Source organism: Muntiacus reevesi, chromosome 1, assembly GCF_963930625.1.
Source record: "Muntiacus reevesi chromosome 1, mMunRee1.1, whole genome shotgun sequence".
Taxonomy (NCBI): Eukaryota; Metazoa; Chordata; class Mammalia; order Artiodactyla; family Cervidae; genus Muntiacus; species Muntiacus reevesi.
The window spans coordinates 136,533,579-136,552,680 of NC_089249.1; the positions used below are offsets into that span (position 1 = coordinate 136,533,579).

Here is a 19,102-nt window from a genome sequence, read left to right on the forward strand (position 1 = left end):
CAGAGGAGCCAGAGATCAAATTGCCAATATCCACTGGATCTTCAAAAAAGCAAGAGAGTTCCAGAAAAACATCTATTTCTGCTTTATTGACTACGCCAAAGCCTTTGACTGTGTGGATCACAATAAACTGTGGAGAATTCTGAAGGAGATGGGAATACCAGACAACCTGACCTGCCTCTTGAGAAACCTGTATGCAGGTCAGGAAGCAACAGTTAGAACTGGATATGGAACAACAGGCTGGTTCCAAGTAGGAAAAGGAGTACGTCAAGGCTGTATATTGTCACCCTGCTTATTTAACTTATATGCGGAGTACATCATGAGACATGCTGGTCTGGAAGAAGCACAAGCTGGAATCAAGATTGCCGGGAGAAATATCAATAACCTCAGATATGCAGATGACACCACCCTTATGGTAGAAAGTGAAGAGGAACTAAAAAGCCTCTTGATGAAAGTGAAAAAGGAGAGTGAAAAAGTTGGCTTAAAGCTTAACATTCAGAAAACTAAGATCATGGCATCTGGTCCCATCACCTCATGGGAAGTAAATGGGAAGACAGTGGAAGCAGTGTCAGACTTTATTTTTTTGGGATCCAAAATCACTGCAGATGGTGACTGCAGCCATGAAATTAAAAGATGCTTACTCCGTGGAAGGAAAGTTATGACCAAGCTAGATAGCATATTAAAAAGCAGAGACAATACTTTGCCAACAAAGGTCCATCTGGTCAAGGCTATGGTTTTTCCAGTGGTCATGTATGGATGTGAGAGTTGGACTGTGACAAAAGCTGAGCGCCAAAAAATTGATGGTTTTGAACTGTGGTGTTGGAGAAGACTCTTGAGAGTCCCTTGGACTGCAAGGAGATCCAACCAGTTCATCCTAAAAGAGATCAGTCCTGGGTGTTCATTGGAAGGACTGATGCTGAAGCTGAAACTCCAGTACTTTGGCCACCTGATGCGAAGAGTTAACTCATTGGAAAAGACCCTGATGCTGGGAGGGATTGGGGCCAGGAGGAGAAGGGGACGACAGAGGATGAGATGGCTGGATGGCATCACCGAATCAATGGACATGAGTTTGAGTAAACTCCAGGAGTATGTGATGGACAGGGAGGCCTGACGTGCTGCAATTCATGGGGTCGCGAAGAGTCGGAAACGACTGAGCGACTGATCTGAACTGAACTGAACCTTTTTGTAAATACAAAGAAGCCAAATCTTTTGACAATGGACCAAGAATCCAAGTTCCTGTTTGCACATGAACCTAGGATGTCTCTATCTATTTTTTAAGATTTGGGAGATCCAGTCATTAATCTGGGTTTTCCGGGTGGCTCAAGACAGTAAAGAATCTGCCTGCAATGTGGGAGACTTGGGTTCGATCCCTGGGTTGGAAAGATCTCCTGGAGAAGGGCATGGCAGCCCACTTCAATATTGCTGCCTGGAGAATCCTCATGGACAGAGGTACCTGGCAAGCTACAATTCGTGGGGTCACAAAGAGTCTGACACGACTGGATGACTAAGCACAACACACAGCACAGTCATTAATTTACTTTTTGCCAATACCATTTATCTGTGAGCTCCTGAAAGTCAGGAGGGCCGTGTGCTGATCCATTATATTCCCAGTGTCTGGCATAATGCCTGGGATATCATAGGCACCAAATATGTATTTGTTGAGCAAAAGAATGACCAAATGAGTAAGCTACATGTAATTAAGGCATTTTAAACACGGACCTTTAAGGAAATAGTTTGTGCAATTTCCTTCAAGTCACATAGTATTTCCTATCTTGTTATTTTACTCTGCACTTCCTACTGCTGAGACTAAGGGCTGAAGTACAGATGGCCTCCCCTCTGCTTAAGTCAGCCAAACACCACTGCTGGAAGGTGATTCCTAATGTTCTCCATGGTGCCTTGGCTGTTTCAGATTTCATTTACTTCTTTTGTTGCCTTCACGGGACCTAACAGAAGTTTCAGACCCATGGGAGGCCCATAAAATAATGCTTATTCAATTGGATTGTAATGTCAGTGAAGGCTATAGATGATGCCAACCAATTGTGAGAAAGCTTGGAAGGTTAAGCCTCAAGGAGGTTCCTGCCATTTGGCTACAGTATTTTATCCATTCCTACTCTAATTGCTCTGTTTAAAGAACATCTGAACAACTTTAAGGTGGGTTAATTAAATGTCACATTTTCCATTTATTTACTAATTCATACTACCATATTTTTAACCTGAGTGAGATAGTTACTTAGACTTCAATAATATTCTCCAAAAATAAAGAAAACAAATGTTGGCAATAAAGTTATATTAGCACTTAACATCAACTAATAATTAGTGGCTATACCATTTTTGTATTCTCTTAGTTATTTGAGAATCATGTTTCTAAGGAGATTTTAGGTAGAACTGTAGACTTGTGTTTAGAGTGGAATATTGCCCAATAACAGTGTTGTCTACTATATATTTATCCCTAACCCCTTTGGCCTAGATTGTAATTAAAAGAGAGGGTTATTACAACAGCATGGTTATTACTTATTTCATGTTACAGTAGATTGGTTGATGTCTTCTGGAAAAATGAGGAACTCAACTTTAAGCTGAGGGATTTTTCTAAATACTCTGATGCAATTCTTGAGTACACAAAATTACGATTTCTCAAGTTTTGAAAGAAGAAATAAACCCAAAGATTTATAAAAGAAAAACAACAGAAAACAATACTGCTGAACTACTAGCAATTGAAGCAGACAGAAGAGTCAAAATGAATTACATTTATTTTCAAAGCTAGACCATGAAGAAATGGCAAATCAAAAATAAGTAAGACAAGAGAAACTTTTTATGCTCACAAAGGAGATTTCTTGGCATTTTTCTTGATTCTTTAAATACTGATGCACAGAAACAATAAAAAAATTTCCATTGCTTTTTAAAATTAACTATTTTATTATAACAATAATAATATAGGTCCAATATTTTAAATATTAACAGAATAGGGAGGTATAAGGTAAAACAAAATTTCTCCACCTTCTATCCTTCCTACTCTATAATCCTATTTTTTGGGAGATAACTATTGGTGACATTTTCTTCCTTTCACAGCCATCGAGAAGGTTTCATTCTTACTGTTTGTGTTAGTTTCCTAGGGTGCCATAACACAATACCACAGACTGGGGGGCTTAAACAACAGGAATTTATTTTCTTACAGTTTGGGGGCCAGAATTACAAGAAGGGTTGGTTTCTTCTGAGGTCTCTCTTCTCATGTTGCACACGACTGTTTTCTCCCTCTGTCTTCTTGTGATCTTTCCTTTGTGCATCTGTTGGTGTCCTAATTTCCTCTTCTCATGAGCACACCAGTTGAATTAGACTAGGGGCCATCCTAACAACCTCATCTTAACTTCGTCACCTCCTTAAAAGTCATATCTCCAAATACAGTCACATTCAGGGGCTCCAGGGGTTAGAGTTTCTACATTTGAATTTTGGGGAAACACAACTCAAGCCCATAACACTATTAAAAGCAATACTGCAACAGAATTGTGAAATGCCTGGTGAAAAATTTCCTATAAAAGCTTTCTAATCATTTACACTATCAGCAGTACATAGTAATACCTATTTACCTTCAGCCTTGAACTTATCTAAGCTTTTAATTTTTAATTGCATAGGAAAAAATGACTATTTTTGTTTTAATTTGTTTAATTTAAAAATATGAATATGGCTGGGTATCTTTTCATGTGCCTGTTTTCTGTTAAGATTTTTCCCCTATGGTCTCCCTTGCCCATTTGTTCTATTGGTTATCTTTTGTTTACTTGTGTAAATGCTTGCATATTAAGGATACTTTGTCATATGTATAAAAAATATTTTTTTCCAATCTGTTCTTGTCTTTCTTTTTGTCCTTTTTATCAGATTGTTTTAAAATTGATAAAAATTTAATATGTTAAAGATAAAAATTTGGGTATTAAATGTTCTTGAGTAGCTTGAGAAGTTTGAAAAGAACTTTAGAAAAAGCCTTTCCCATACCAAAATGATTTATGAATTAATATTATCTCAAGTTCTCTTCTAGGTATTTGATCCCTGGGTCGGGGAGATACCCTGGAGGAGGAGCCTGGAAAACCCCTTGGACAGAGGAGCCTGGTGGACTAAGTGCATGGGGTCACAAAGAGTTGGACATGACTGAGCACGCGCACGCACAATTATCTACATAGCCTCTACTGCAATTCAGTGGGAAACAAATGGTGCTGGGTCAATTGGATAAACATACAGGAAAACTAATTTGAGATGAATCATAATCTTTTACATGAAAATAAAGCAATCACACTTCTAGAAGAAAACACAGGAGAATATCTTCATGACTTTGGAGTTAGACAACATTTCTTAAAATGGAACATCAAGACAACCTGTAAAAGGAAGATTGAAACATTGAACTTAATTAACACTAAGAATGTCTATTCATGAAAAGACACTATTTAAAAAGAAAAAAGAAGCCATAGACCAAGAGACGATATTTGTAATACAAATCCTGAAAAAGGGTCTGTATCCAGAATATACAAAAAACTGGAAATTAAGAAAAAGTCAGCCAATTAAAAAGTGGAAAGAAGACTTAAACAACAGTGGACAAAAGAAGATATCAAATGACCAAAAGTCAACAGCATTAATCATCAGGAAAATACAAATTAAAACTTCAATGATATATATCCCATCAAAATGACTAAAATTAGAGATGGATAAGGCTAAGTGTTGATCAAGATGTTCAACAACTAGAACTTAAATTGCTAGTGTTAGTATATGTTCGCATACCTTCTTTGGAAAGTTTTTCTATAGTATTTATTAACATTAAATACACCTGTATATTTATAACCTAGCAATTCCACTTTTGCTATATACTTTATAGAAAGGAATGATTATGTCCCCCAAAAGACCTATATAAGAATGTTTGCAGCAGCTTTATCACAAGTCAAAAGTTGGAAGCAACTCAAATATTATATAAATTATAATATATTTACACAATAAAATGAAATAAAATACTGCTACATGAAATAATATGGATTAATCTCAAAGATATCATTTTGAGGGAAAAATAGCAGTCAAAATGATAACTAGCATGTAAATATTATGGCGTTCTGAAACAGGAAAAAATATATCAGTGGTGATAAAGCTGAAAAGCTATTAGCACTGGAGAATGATTGACTAGATGAAAGTATAGAAGAGCCTTCTGAGATCAAGGGAATGTTCTATATCTTGATCTAGGCTGTATCTTATATATATATATATTTTTTTTTTTTTTTTTCCTGTGGTTGAATTGTGTCCTCCTCCAAATTCATATGTTAAAGTCCCACCCTCACCCCAGTATCTAAGAATATAACTTTATTTGGAGATAAGGTCTTTACAGAAATGATTAAATTAAGAGACCATTTTGTAACAGACCTAATCTAGTATTAGGGCTTCCCTGATAGCTCAGTTGGTCAAGAATCTGCCTGCAATGCAAGAGATCCCAGTTCAATTCCTGGGTCGGGAAGATCCCCTGGAGAAGGGATAGGCCACCCACTCCAGTGTTCTTGGGCTTCCCTTGTGGTTCAGCTGGTAAAGAATCTGCCCGCAATGCGGGAGACCTGGGTTTGATCCCTGGGTTGGAAAGATCTCCTGGAGAAGGGCAAGGCTACCCACTCCAGTATTCTGGCCTGGAGAATTCCATGGACAGTCCATGGAGTCTCAAAGAGTTGGACATGACTGAGCGACTTTCACTCACTCACTGATCTAGGATGATGGAGAAAAAGAGGAGGGGACCTCAGGGATACAAACACACAGAGCAAAGATCACGTGAAGAGACAGTAAGAGAGTGGCCATCTGCAAGCCAGGAGAGAAGCCTCAGAGGAACGTAACTCTGACAGCACTTTAATGTTGTACTTACAGCCTCCAAAACTGTAAAAAAAAATAAGCTTCTGTTGCTTAAGTCACCCAGTCTATAGTATTTTGTTATGGTGTGTCTAGTGAATAAATACAGTATTCATTTGTAGACATTATCAATGTGTACACCTAAGATTTATATAATTTACTCTAAGTTATACCTATATACATCAATTTAAATTAAAAGCAAAAACAAAGTTTCCTCCTAGCAGACAGCCTGAGTTATCCCTAAAACATCAGTCCTACTCGTCATCACAAATCTGTACCATAATTCATCGAGTATTTCCTGCAGATCTTGTCACTGTATCCAATTGTCTTTAGCTCCACTTTAGCCTTTTCAGCTATAACATTTTGCTCTACTTTTACATGACAAGGAGAGAAATGGGGAGAGAGTGTGGAATTAGCATGATCTTGTTATTTTGGACACTTCAATGAGCTACAGAAAACTAGAATTCCATTTCTAGGTCCACCAGTAACTTTTTGAGCAACCCTGAATTTCTGCCTTCCCTACCTTGTACTTCTGCTTTCCCATATGGCAAATGGTGATAATTATAATTGGTCAGACCTCCAAGGTTGTGAAGATTACTCAGATATTATCTTAAAATTGTACAGAATTGGTGCTATACAAACACAGAAGTGTTATTATTCCCAGCCCAATAATAAACATGGCTTCAAATGATAGCTTTGAAAGATCTATAATCATAATGAGAGCATCACTCCTCCACCCTTGTTGCATTTCTATTTCCCATGGCTATAGTCCCTAGAATCTGTTTTTTAACTTCTCTATAATTCTACCTGTTACACTTCATTGTACTTTTTGCCTTTTATGTCTCTTTCACTTTCTGGATTTTTTTATTTTCTGAAGAGAAGGAACATTCTCTGGAGTATTCAGTGTCTTTCATACAGTAGGTATTCAATAAGTGTTTGCTTAATAGGAAGATGACTGTATGAATAAAAAGGACCCTCACTCTCATATTGGAAAGGTATCTAAAAGTTTGTGTTAAGTTATCTGAAAGAGAGAGAAAATTCCAAAGAATTCTGAAACAAGCCTTTACAAGAGCACAAGCTACTCTTTTGAACTGAGTATTTCATTTCCAGGGTTTCCAGTTTGAATTTTTATCCAGCTTTCTTTAAGTTTATCTATACAGGAAATCAAGGAGAAAAATGGCACCAACAGCACCTACCTCACAGCAGGTGTTGTAAGGACTGAAAGAAATAATACATGTAATATATTCAGAACAGTGCTTCATACATAGAAAACTTGAGGGGATGCTACTATTACTGCTACTTGAATCAAAGGCAGAAATGAGCACTTGCTAAGAGCAAGGACTTTGGTGCTATACTGATTGGGTTCACAGCCCAGCTCCATGGTTTATTAACTGTGTAATCTTGAGTAAATTGCTAATCCTCTCTAAATTAAAGTTTCCCTACTGTCTAAAACAAAATAAAAGCATGTATCTCAAATGGTTATTGTGAGGATAAACTGTTTTAAGTGATATGTATAAAAGTACACTTAGAACTCTTAATACTCACTACAACTATATAAGATATATATTAATATTTTTATACTCTATTAGTTCTGTGTTATATATTTATACATCATATCTATCTATCTCTATATACCTATCTCACTTCAAACAAGGTCTGTCACATAGTAAGTATGATATAATATTTGGTGTTATTATGATGATGCATTATTTATGATGCCTGGCAGGTAATATTGTAGTATTTATTGACTACATATATAAATGAGGAATCTAGGACAATTTCTAGGTTTCCACTTGGGTCTCTGGATAACCAGCAGTTTTAAGCAGGTAATACAACAGAGAGATACCATTATAGCTTGGTGACATCACCTTAGGGGTCAACTAGTCTATCCCAGTGATTATGTCACAAGAAGAGAGATATAAGCTAGACTGTAGATTATACACAGCAAGGTACAAAGAAGTGCCTTGGTTAGTCTGGGAACAAAAGGTAGTACAAAGAAACTAGATCTTAGAGTATTCAGTGGAATTCTGCTAGACAAAGGTTTAAAAAGTAGGTTTTATTTGCAGGCAGCAGGAAGATACTGCAAAATTATATTCAGAAAGTGAGGGAAATAGATCTGTGTTTTATAATTATCATACTTGGAAACTGTGGCAGACTGCATTATCTATAGTAAGAAACTAGAGATTGGACAATTGGTAAGAAAGGTCCTCAACAGTCCCAAGTTGGAGAGATAATGAGTGTCTGGATTTGCAGAGACATGATGAGAATGAAGAGGTAAGGGTAGCTCATTATGAATAAGGGAGACAGAATCTGGTCTAGATAACTGGTTGGATATGGAGGTAATAACCGCCTTGAGGGTTGCCTTGAGACATGTCACTTGGCTAACTGGTTGGTGGGCCATTAAGTGAGATAAGGAAGACATCTTGCTGGCTTGGAGATGCATGTGGATTGTCAGGGCAGAGATATCTAACAAGCCATTAGCTCTATGAGTCTTATAGTTCAGTCAAGAGGTCAGGGCCAAAGATCCAGATTCGCTCACTTAGTCTATGAGAAGAAATAAGGTAAAGGAATGAATACTCGGGAATATTAACATTCAGGGAGTGACGAGAGGAAATGGAGCTGCTGAAAGAGAGTGAAGGGGATGTTAGAGATACAGGAGGAGAATTGAGAAAGTAAAGTTATTAATATCAAAGCTGAGGTAGGGGGAGCTTTTCCAAAAGGAGTGTCAAATTTCAGAGACATCGAGTAGGATGAAGACTGAAGAAGTCACTGGTGATTTCTGCCAGAATAGTCAGTGGAGTACTGGGTCTGGAATCTAGATTGTCTGCAGTAAATCAGGGAAGAAACAGGAAATGAGGTTATAAAGCCAATGAATATGAGCTATTCTTTCCAGAAATTTGATTCACAACCAAAAGAAAGAAGCCAGTGAAGACGATGGATTAAGCAGATGCATGGTTAGAAGAATACTTTTTAGAATGGAGATTTGAGAATAAGATTGAAGAAAGGGATGAAAGAAGATTATTAAAGAAGCAAGTTGTAGAAGATGATGGAAGGTACTTAATAATAATAGATAACAATTCCTGGGGGCTTTCGCGGTGGCTCAGATAGTAAAGAAATTGCCTGCAAGACAGGAGACCCAGGTTCCATCCCTGGGTAAGGAAGAATCCCTGGAGGAAGGCATAGCAACCCACTCCAGTATTTTTGCCTAAAGAATCCCATGGACAGAGGAGCCTGGTGGGCTACAGTCCATAGTGTTACTCAGAGTCAGACACGACTGAAGTGACTTAGCACACATGCACACAACAATTACTGATTGTATACCATTATGCTAAGTACTCTATCTACTAAGCACTTTCCACAGACTAACTCACTTAATCCTTATTCTCACCCTGGATTCTTGCCTGGAGAATCCCATGGACTGAGGAGCCTGGCAGACTACAGTCCATGGGGTCACAAAGAGTCGAACACGACTTAGCAGCTAAACCACCAACCACCACTCACCCTGGAGGCAGGGGCTAAACAGAACACACATTTAACCCTTAGGCTGTGCTGGCCAACTCTCTAAAATAGGTCTAAGAGCATAAGTAAAAGTGGATATGCATCAGTAAAGTTGTATGCTTTGCCCAAGAGAGGTTCATTGCTTCTTTAGATATCAGGCATCAGAAAATACAGATGAGTTAGGAGATGAAGAGTGTTTATACATAGCGGCTCCTTCCCCCAACTTTCCCAGTAAATAGTACAACTATTTCAAGAGGGAAGTGAAGAGCCAAAGATCAGAAGAAAGATCTGGAAGAATCACTACAGATGCTGGGGTTATTGTTGTTTAGTCACTAAGTTGTGTCCGACTCTTTGCAACCCCATGGGCTATAGTCTGCCAGGCTCCTCTATCCATGGGATTTTCCAGGCAAGAATACTAGAGTGGGCAGCCATTTCCTTTTCCAAGGGATCTTCCTGATTCAGGGATCCAACCCATGTCTCCGGCATTGACAGGTGGAGTCTTTACCTCTGGATCTTCTGAGTAAAACACAGTCCTGTTAACTTAAAAAAAAAAAAAAGTGTGACCTATTGGAGTAGATATGATAAGTCCCCAAATAACTACAATAGCAGGTAGCATATGTGAAGGAACATAATAGACATAGCTATATAAGGGTTCATCCAAAGGAGATAATGTATCTGCTTATGAGGCAAGAGAGATCAAATATCTCCAAGTGCCTGTGATACCGGAAAAATAGTTTCAACAAGCAGTCCTAGAAGCTTAGTATCCCATTCTTTCCAATAGACAGGTCCACAGCTCAATAAGAGCAGGGCTGTTCAATGAGAGAGAGTTTTTAACAAGAACTACAGGATAAATAGGAGTTGATGGGAACACAGCACGGGGTGAGGAGGAGTCCCTGAACAGGGATGAATGGGAAGACAGAGGTTGAGAACATTGAGCCTCTGTTTTCTAACTAAAAAATGTCAGCCCCCTCTTAGATTATTCTCCTTTTCTTTCTCTCCCTCTTCCTTTAGTTCTTCATTATTGAATATTTATCAAATTCCTGATGCTTTGCTAAGGTCTTCATGCATTGAATGTATTCACTCCTTTCCATAGCTTTTGTGAAGATGCCATCATCTCCATTTCCAGGTGACTTAACTGAGGATCTAAGAGGTCAAGTTACTTGCCCAAGGAATTCCACTCAGATCCAATTGGTCTTTATCCTTGCTTCTCACATTGGCTCCAATAATAATACAAACAGCACCTGGCATATAGGAGATATCCCATAATAACCCAAATTAGTAACAGTGATAATAATAGTAATAATAATTACTAACGATTATATATCCAACAATATGTGGTGCTTTGTGGATTTGCCAAGATGTTAAAGTGAATGGAATCCAGGGTTCCTTTGTGGGATTGGTAGAAAAGGAAAATTTTTACTTTTTCCTTTTTAAAGCAAATCCATTGAACTTAAAATGTTTTAAGCAGTTTTAAATACTTTACACAAATTATCTCATTTTTATTCCCATTTTACAAATGAGGGTACTGAGTGACAAAACAATTACCCTAAGTGGCCCAGGCACACAATCAGTAACTGGCAAAGCAAGGACTCAGACTCCAGGTAATTTGACTCCAGAGCCCAGTGCTCTTCACTGCTACACTGTATCGACTCTCCAGAAGTCTGATTGAGTCAGACTGTGGAGGACCTTCTACATCCAGCCAAGGACAGCACACAACCTCTCCTTTCCCTTTCTCAGATCAGAGGTGTCCTCCAGGCCTCTTACATCAGTGACTCTTCAGGAGTTGGCTAAATAGAGCCATTGCATCACCAAGACCCTTATACTTGCCTGAGATTATAAGCTTTATGAGAGTAAGAGCATGTCTGTCCTTTTTGTATTTGTATTCCAGTGCTGGCCAGACACTTAGTAGATGTTAAATATATAATAAATCTTTATGAGATAAATGAAAAAAATATCATAGAATCATTCAGGCTTCAGAATATCAGATTTCTTAGAAAGGTTAGACACATATCAGAAATAGGAATTTTTACCCATATAAATGATACAGTAAGATGAATAATATTTATAAAGCAACTTCAAATTTGGGGTCAAGACAACAAAATATCAGGCAAAAATATTTTAGGACTCAATTTGCAGCTTAAGTAAGCCAACTTAATTGTGTGCATTGAATATTTTTTGCTAATGTGTACTCTACAAGGATATCCTCAAAACACTGTGAAATCATGCTTAACAATTACTTTTATGAGTCATTTGACTTGAAAATTGATCTTGAACTTGGAAAAGCCTTAGTGGCAGATCCAAGCAAGAAAGAATTGCAAAGATTTAAGGCTTTATTGGATGGAGTCTGACCTAAGTGACAGTAAGGTGCTGAGGAAAAACAGAATTGAGTATATGAACAGTGCTTGCTGAAAGACACTAAAAGATTGCCTGAGAGTTGGCAGGAGGTGTTTCTGAATGACTGTCTGCTGATGGAAACATGGGAAAGAAGGACTCAGCCCAATGACAACACAATTTCTACTCACTTCCACAGCCTTAGGGGGTTCTTTCTTTGGTGAGTTCAAAGGGTATGATTGACATAAAGGAGGTAAAAACTGAGGCTCTGAAGTGGGCTTTTAATGTAAGTGGCATGAAGGCAAGGCCTGTGTTACACTCACTGCTTTTCCCCAGGGTCTAGATCCGCTCCTGGCAGTCACAGGAGCTCGATGCATATTTGGTGATTGAATAAACAGTGTGTTGCATCTACTTTAGAATCGCAGCTCACCACATTATTAGCTCTGTGACCAAGGGAATAGTCAACTTCTCTGAAACGGCTTTCTCTTTTTAAATGATAAAAAATAGTACCTACCTCATAAGGTTGTACAGATGAATGGTGACAATGTATGTAAAGCATTTAGTGGATTGTTTGGTATATAGGAAGCAATCAAGGTAAGTTTTTGCTGTTGTTGTTGCTGTTATTATTAGGGTTGTTTGCTGTTGGCTGTTTGCTGCCACGTACCTGCATTTGGGAAATTACCTGCCCTCCCTCACTCCCAGTCACCCCAGTTTCCTTTAATTACTGGGAAGTAATAGAAATATGAAGGTCCTTGAATACTTCCATGTATTTTATCCTCATACAACTTTTATTTTCCCACATTACACGTAGATGCCTGAAGCTGTTTTTATTGGAGACTGTCTTTCATACTGAGCTCCTTAGTGATGATTCTGAGCTAATTTACAATTAGCATGGGGTAAGGATTGGGCTTTGGTCCAAGTCAGGGCCTATTCTCACCCCAGATGGTCTGGGGCTGACGTTAAGTCTGAGCCTCTCTTCCTGCCACTGGCCACCTGTGGGGGGCCTTTGACTTGAACCCCTGGATAGCCAGGGACTGGAGCATGTTCACTTGTCATTCATTCATTCAGCAAACGTGTGTGCTGACTCTGTGCCATGGTGTTGGGCGTTGTCTCCACCTCATAGGATAGCTCTCCAGGCTCTCCTCCCACACTACTCTTGTGGGGAGGAGCAGATGGAGAGGAGCTTGTAAGTATGGGGGGCTACAAGGTCAGAGGCAGAGGGAGAGCAGTCATGAGAGACAGGGGAGGTGGGGTAAGCAGGCAGCTCAGACCCCATTAGGCTTATCCTATGAAAACAGGCTGAGGGAGAAAGCCATTTCCCTCACCTCTGCTCCGGGAATCCAGCACCTGTGACCTCGGAGGTTTCAACACTGGAGGCATGTCTGTTCTCTGCTGAAGCTTCTTTCAAGCCTGGGAAACAGCAGGGGGTTGACTGGCTTCTTCAAGTTGCCAGCTGCCTCCCACCAGAGGCCTCTGGAAACCTATAAAGTTTCTTACCTGCCCTTCCAGGTTGCAATTTCAAAGAGACAATTTTATGAGACAATAATTAGGTGTTTCATAGTTCTTTGGGGTTTTCTTGTATGTTTGTTAGTTTCCTATCTGGGAACAGAAATCTCCTTAACAACATGCAAAATGTTGGTTGAATGCCCACTTTGTTGCTCTGTGCTGGGCACTTTGTAACATTATTTTGTTTAATGCTCACCACAACCTATAAGGTTGATCTTTTCACCTTTTTTAAAAAAAAGAAATAAATATCAAAAAGGGATGTAATTTTCTCAAGCTTATTTATACAGTTAATAAGACTTAAAGATGAGCAGGAAATGGCAACCCACTCCAGTGTTCTTGCCTGGAGAATCCCAGGGACGGGGGAGCCTGGTGGGCTGCCGTCTATGAGGTCGCACAGAGCCAGACACGACTGAAGCGACTTAGCAGCAGCAGCAGCAAAGATGAGCATGAGTGAGTCTAATGTCTGAAATGCATTAGGAAGGTGAAAGAAAAGGAGAAGTGGAGAACGGCAGGGCAGGTGCTGATGTGTAGAAGGGAGCAGAGGTGGGGATGTTTATTGCTTAAACAGATTCATCTAAAGGTAAGGTTGAAATACTGATCTTCCAAGTTCTGGGTTCTAAATAGCTGCTACTCAAGATTAGCATGTGAAGGGAGGGACTGGGAAAAGTCTTGTACATATACACAAAAGAAGACAATGGGACTCAGAGAAAGACGGGAAGGGTGGTTCTGTCTGGAAAAAAAATAAGTATTTTAGAGGAAACTGAATATATATATTCATAGAGACACACACACAAACACAGAGAGAGAGGGAGACAGAGAGAGAGGAAGGGAGAGTGGGAGAGAGAGAAGTGACACTGAATAATAGAGTGTGAACCCAAAATGCCTGCTCACATTCACAGGCACTAACTATGAGAAAATACCAACAGCGGAGGAGCCACGGGGATGCCATTTATGGATAAAAGCTATTTATGAGAATGAGAAGCCTCAGAGTGGGATTATTACTCTTGTTAGGTCCCTCTGAGAAGTAAATTAGGTGTTTGAGTAGGTAGATATAATTCTTTTCTATTTCTATGTTACATTTACTGCAATGACAATAATCATATGCCACCCTTGGCTTCCAGAGGGGACTTTCTCAACTCAAGGAACTGAGCCCTTCTCTGTGCAAGCTGCTGTGCCAGGCTGTGAGAGAACAAAGGCTCGGGTCATACTCTCCTTGTTTCTAAGAAGCTTGCAAGCCAGAGGTGACAACGCAGCATATAGATAGATAGGTGTGCAAACTTCGGTGCAGGGAAATATGCCAGATGGGCATTTAATCAGTAACTGCTATGTAGGAATGGGATTGAGGGAGGAGGAGTTGCAGTGAGTCCACCTGCAGTTATTCATTTATTCATATGTTCATTCATTCATTCATCCATCAATAAACATGCATTGCACATCCTTAAGAACTTCCATATGCCAAACCCTTCAAATAAATCAATGGATAAATCAGGATCCCCAATTTAAAGTCTAATGGTAAGAAACTGGAATGATCAATTTCAGTTGGCATAGTTGGATTTCACCCTTGGATTATCTGTCTTTTGGACAATCTACCCAATGACTACAAACCCTTGGAGAGGAGAATGGCTACCCACACCAGTATTCTTGTCTGGAGAATTCCGAGGACAGAGGAGCCTGGAAGGCTACAGTCCATGGGGTCACAAAGAGTTGGACATGACTGAGTGATTAACATACACATGCACTGGTGATTGGGAGTAGGTTTTAGAATGGGATGTTTTAATATCTAAAGATCACTGAGAGTTTTTCAAAGTTCAATACCAGATGTTGGCCTTATTAGCACTTTTGTCAAATAGAGTTAATCACTCAGGAAGCTCCTAAAATATGTTTTCCAAAAATAATTATAATATGATAAAATTTTAGAGCTGAGAAAGAATCAGTTAGTGATCAGTTTTACTAGGCTCTTAATAAAAGGGTTTTGTTTTCACTTAAGGACTCTTAAATTTAATTATCATTATCATCAACATCATCATCATCATATCTTGCAAGAATACTGTGAAGCAGATACTATTACTATCTCCATTTTACAGATGAGAAACCTGAGCCTCAGAATGGGTAAGTGACTGTGTAATGACTTACAATGATCACATATAGCAAGGTGGCAAAGCTGGAATCTAGGCGCCATCCTAGATCCAGCAACTCAAATGCTCATGCTTGTTTCTACTTAGCTGTGTTATTCCCTTGGGAAATATGGATATAATAGTCACTTTTAATATTCATAAAGACATAACAGACATTGTGAGTTTTTTTTTTAAAGGCAGTTACACTCAGTTTGGCAGTTTTGGTAATCTCAGACAAGTTAGAAGTATTGATAAGCAGTTATAAATATCTGTTTTTAACTAAATTGGTTTTATAAGTACCTGTTCACAATAGGGGATAATCTTTGTGAGGAATAGGACTTTATTCCAAATCTCCAGTTTCCAGATGTGGACACTGGAACCTAAAGAGTTAGGCCAGTTATTCTGAAGAGATGCATTTGTGTGTTGTAGCAGCTGATAAGAAAACGAATTGAGAACTCACTAATCTTAAACAAATAAACCCAATACAACTAGCTAAGAATATCTAATGGACCCAATTCATACTTAAAGTGCATTGGATACCATTTCTTCTTAAATAGTGAAATGTGGTATCAAATGGAGAGTAAATCTTGATACTGAATCCTGTCAACCTTACTTTAGAAATATCCCTTGGTATTAAAAAAGATATTCTAACCCTAAGGCAGTATTATTTAAATGTGTGGAAGCTGGCAGCTTGCTGAAATGAGAACACAGAATGGGGAGTTAACTAGCGGTAGAGGAGAGAGGACATTCTTTCTTCTTTTATATGATGCTCTGGAACATCCTCCTGAAGGGGGGAAAAAAGGTGTAAAAAGTTCTGAAAAGGTAAAGAAGGAATACAAATAATCCACTGCTGGTCTACCTATGTTTAGGTACCAGTCAAACTGTTAACCCCAAGTCTCTCCTCTTCTGCCCATTTGCCATTTGAACTGGTGTTCTTTAAAGATTATTAACCACTCTTTAGTGAATAACAGCTAGACTAGGGCTCCTCCAGGACAAGGGCAAGTGTCTTCATATCTTGGTACCCTCAAGTACTTAGAAAAGAAAGCTTAGGACAAATTAAGTATGTGCCTATTGATTAAAGGATGAAAGGAAAGAATAAATAAATAGCAACTGTATCCCCAGAACTGTTAAAAACTGTTAGACTTCAAGGAGATAGAATATACATATTGTATATATATATATAGTTTGGCACCTGTCCTTAAGGAGTGTCTAGTCTAGCTGGAGGGTAGAAATGAACACTTCTAGTAAGTGTAACCTGCATGGCATCTTTAATAAGGTCAATGAAAAATCAGAAACAGAGGAGGGGGAGACAGGACTTGGCATGAAGAGGCTGTAGCTGGAGGGGAGTGTCAAGACACTAGGTGTGTAAGGGGTGGTGGGTGGTGGAAACGGTGTATGTATGGGAATAGGGTGTTACCAAACCAAGGGTCTATTGGGCAGTGTGAGTGATACTGGCCAAGTGGCCAGTTTATGAAACATGGAACAACCAGGCCCAGGAATTTAGGCTTGCTGGAGCAGGAAATCTCTAGGGTCCTACTTGCCTTTCCCCCTGAAAGTTAAGCATAAATATAAATATATCCTTACAGAAAAAAAAAAAAAAAAAAAGACAAACATTGTAACTTAATATGTGTTCCCTCTAAGTCAAATAAGGTCCCAGGCTTTTGAAATGCACACTGTGGGTTTGCTTTCATATTCACTTATTTATTCATTCCACAAAAGTTGACGGAGGACCTACTAGAGCTAGAATTTTGTTAAGCACCACGGGGGGTACAAAGATGAATAGCACTCGGTCCCTATCCCCAGGAATTTACAGCTCAATGGTGGAGACAAACGTGTACACACAAGTCCTTGCAATAGGAGGTAAGAACGTAAACACAAGAATTGTAGGGCTTAGTGCCTGAAGATATCAAAAGGAGATGGTTTAGAAAATAAACAAGATTTTTCAGGTGAGTTGGTTTTTAAATGAGGTTTAAAACTCCGATGGGGTAAAATATATTCTTTTAGGACAAGAGCCAGAGTTAAGGCTTTGGAAACCTATGGAGCTGGGGGGATAATGTAGTAATGAACAGTGGCCTGATTTGGCTGGAGCGCAGGGTTCTTCAAGGGGTCCAGTGGGGGTATTTTGCTGGGTATTTGCCCAATAACGAGGCTGGGATCTGGCAGAAGGAAGCCCAGCTGAGACTTTATTCCTCATCTCCGTGCTTTGACTTAAGCATCTATTGGGTCCCTTTAAAAAATTCTCCTCTTTCCTAAAGAGAGTTCTAGCAGTTGGGGGCGGGGACCATTTCCTAAAGTCAACGCGTAAGTTAAAGGTCTGCAAAGCTGCCCACGGGTGATTTAAATCTCGCACCAAAAGAGGAAACGTGTGGGAAGCGGAGTAGGGGGAACCCACTAAACAACAACAGCAGCCCCCTCAACCATACCAGCTCCTGGCGGGACAGGCTGCCTGCCAGACCCGGGAGCGGGACACCGGCACCCGGCGGAGCTCGGAGCCCCGCACGGGCGGGCGAGGGGGAGAGGAAGAGAGGGAGGGAGGGAGGGAGGGAGGAAGCGCGAGAGGGAGGGAGGAAGAAAGGGAGGGAGGCGGCGTCATGTGATCGCTTCCCTGCTCCTTTAAGCGTCCACAGGCGGCGGAGCGGCCACAATCACAGCTCCGGGCATTGGGGGAGCCCGAGCCGGCTGCGCCGGGGGAATCCGCGCGGGCGCCTTTCGTCCCGGTCCCATCCTCGCCGCGCTCCCGTACCCCTGAAGTTTTGCAGCGCCTGGAAAGGAGGCGAGGGAGAAGGGAGCGTGAGCGGAGAGGGAGCAAAAACACACCCTAAAACATTTATTTCAAGGAGGAAAGAAAAAGGGGGGCGCAAAAATGGCTGGGGCAATTATAGAAAACATGAGCACCAAGAAGCTGTGCATTGTTGGTGGGATTCTGCTTGTGTTCCAAATCATCGCCTTTCTGGTGGGAGGCTTGATTGGTAAGTGCGAGAGCTGCAAACTTTTCCCCCTTTCTCTCTTTTCGGGCCCCTTCCCTCTTTGCCTCTCGGGCTACTTGTTACAGTATCACTGCCTTGCTTCTATGATCTAATTAGTCCGGCTATTGTGCTTAAGAAAGCAGAGCTCCATGGGGCTCCGTGGGGCACAATCCAGTCTAGTGGCTAAGAGAAAAGGAGGGGAAAAAGTTTTGGCCTAGTTTCAGTATCCACTTGAAAGGAAAGAGGGGGGTGGCGGGGGTGGGAATCTTAAGCATGGCGACGGATCGCGCGAGGAAGCACTGGGTTACAAACTTGATTGCTGCTCCCCCCGGCTTTTTCCCGCGTTCCCCCCTTTTCCTCTCGGTTCCCTCCCAATCAGCTCTGGGAGGGCAACGTAATCGACTTTATTAGGAACAACTGAAGAGTCGGAGAACTGCGCCCGGCGCAACCCCGAGCCCTGTTACTGGGCTGTGATCTCTGCATGTGTAAACGCTTTTGGTTGTCTCAGCTGGGGGTTGAGAGTTTGCATTTTGGGTCCTGACCTTCGTGCCCTCTTGCTTCCTCGCCGCATCCCCAAGCCACCCCCAGCCGTGGCAGTTGGCGAAGTCCGAGCTTGGATGGGGTGAGGTTCGGTGGGAGAAAGTCCTCGGCCAGCGCCGCGGGACGTTGGAGAGGTCGGAGGGAAAACGCCTATCAGAAAGGTGTTGCATTTGGCCTCTGGGGAATCTCCCTTCCCCCATTTCTTAGAGCCCCGAGAGCCTGTGAGTCTGGAGCCCCAGGTCTTGCGCTGGCGCCTCGGAGGGCGGCCCCCGCCACAGCCCCCCGCAGGTGACAGCT

General features: G+C 40.6%; 1 protein-coding gene across 1 annotated transcript in view; it reads left to right on the forward strand.

The window, feature by feature from the left end:
• The first annotated feature begins 17,919 nt into the window (after positions 1–17,919).
• WLS (Wnt ligand secretion mediator) overlaps positions 17,920–19,102 on the forward strand; it is a 113,338-nt gene continuing 112,155 nt past the window's right edge. Inside the window, exon 1 of the mRNA XM_065911221.1 lies at positions 17,920–18,268. Within this exon, the coding sequence (XP_065767293.1) occupies positions 18,163–18,268 (106 nt within the window). The 5' untranslated portion in view covers positions 17,920–18,162. The remainder of the gene's footprint in view (positions 18,269–19,102) is intronic.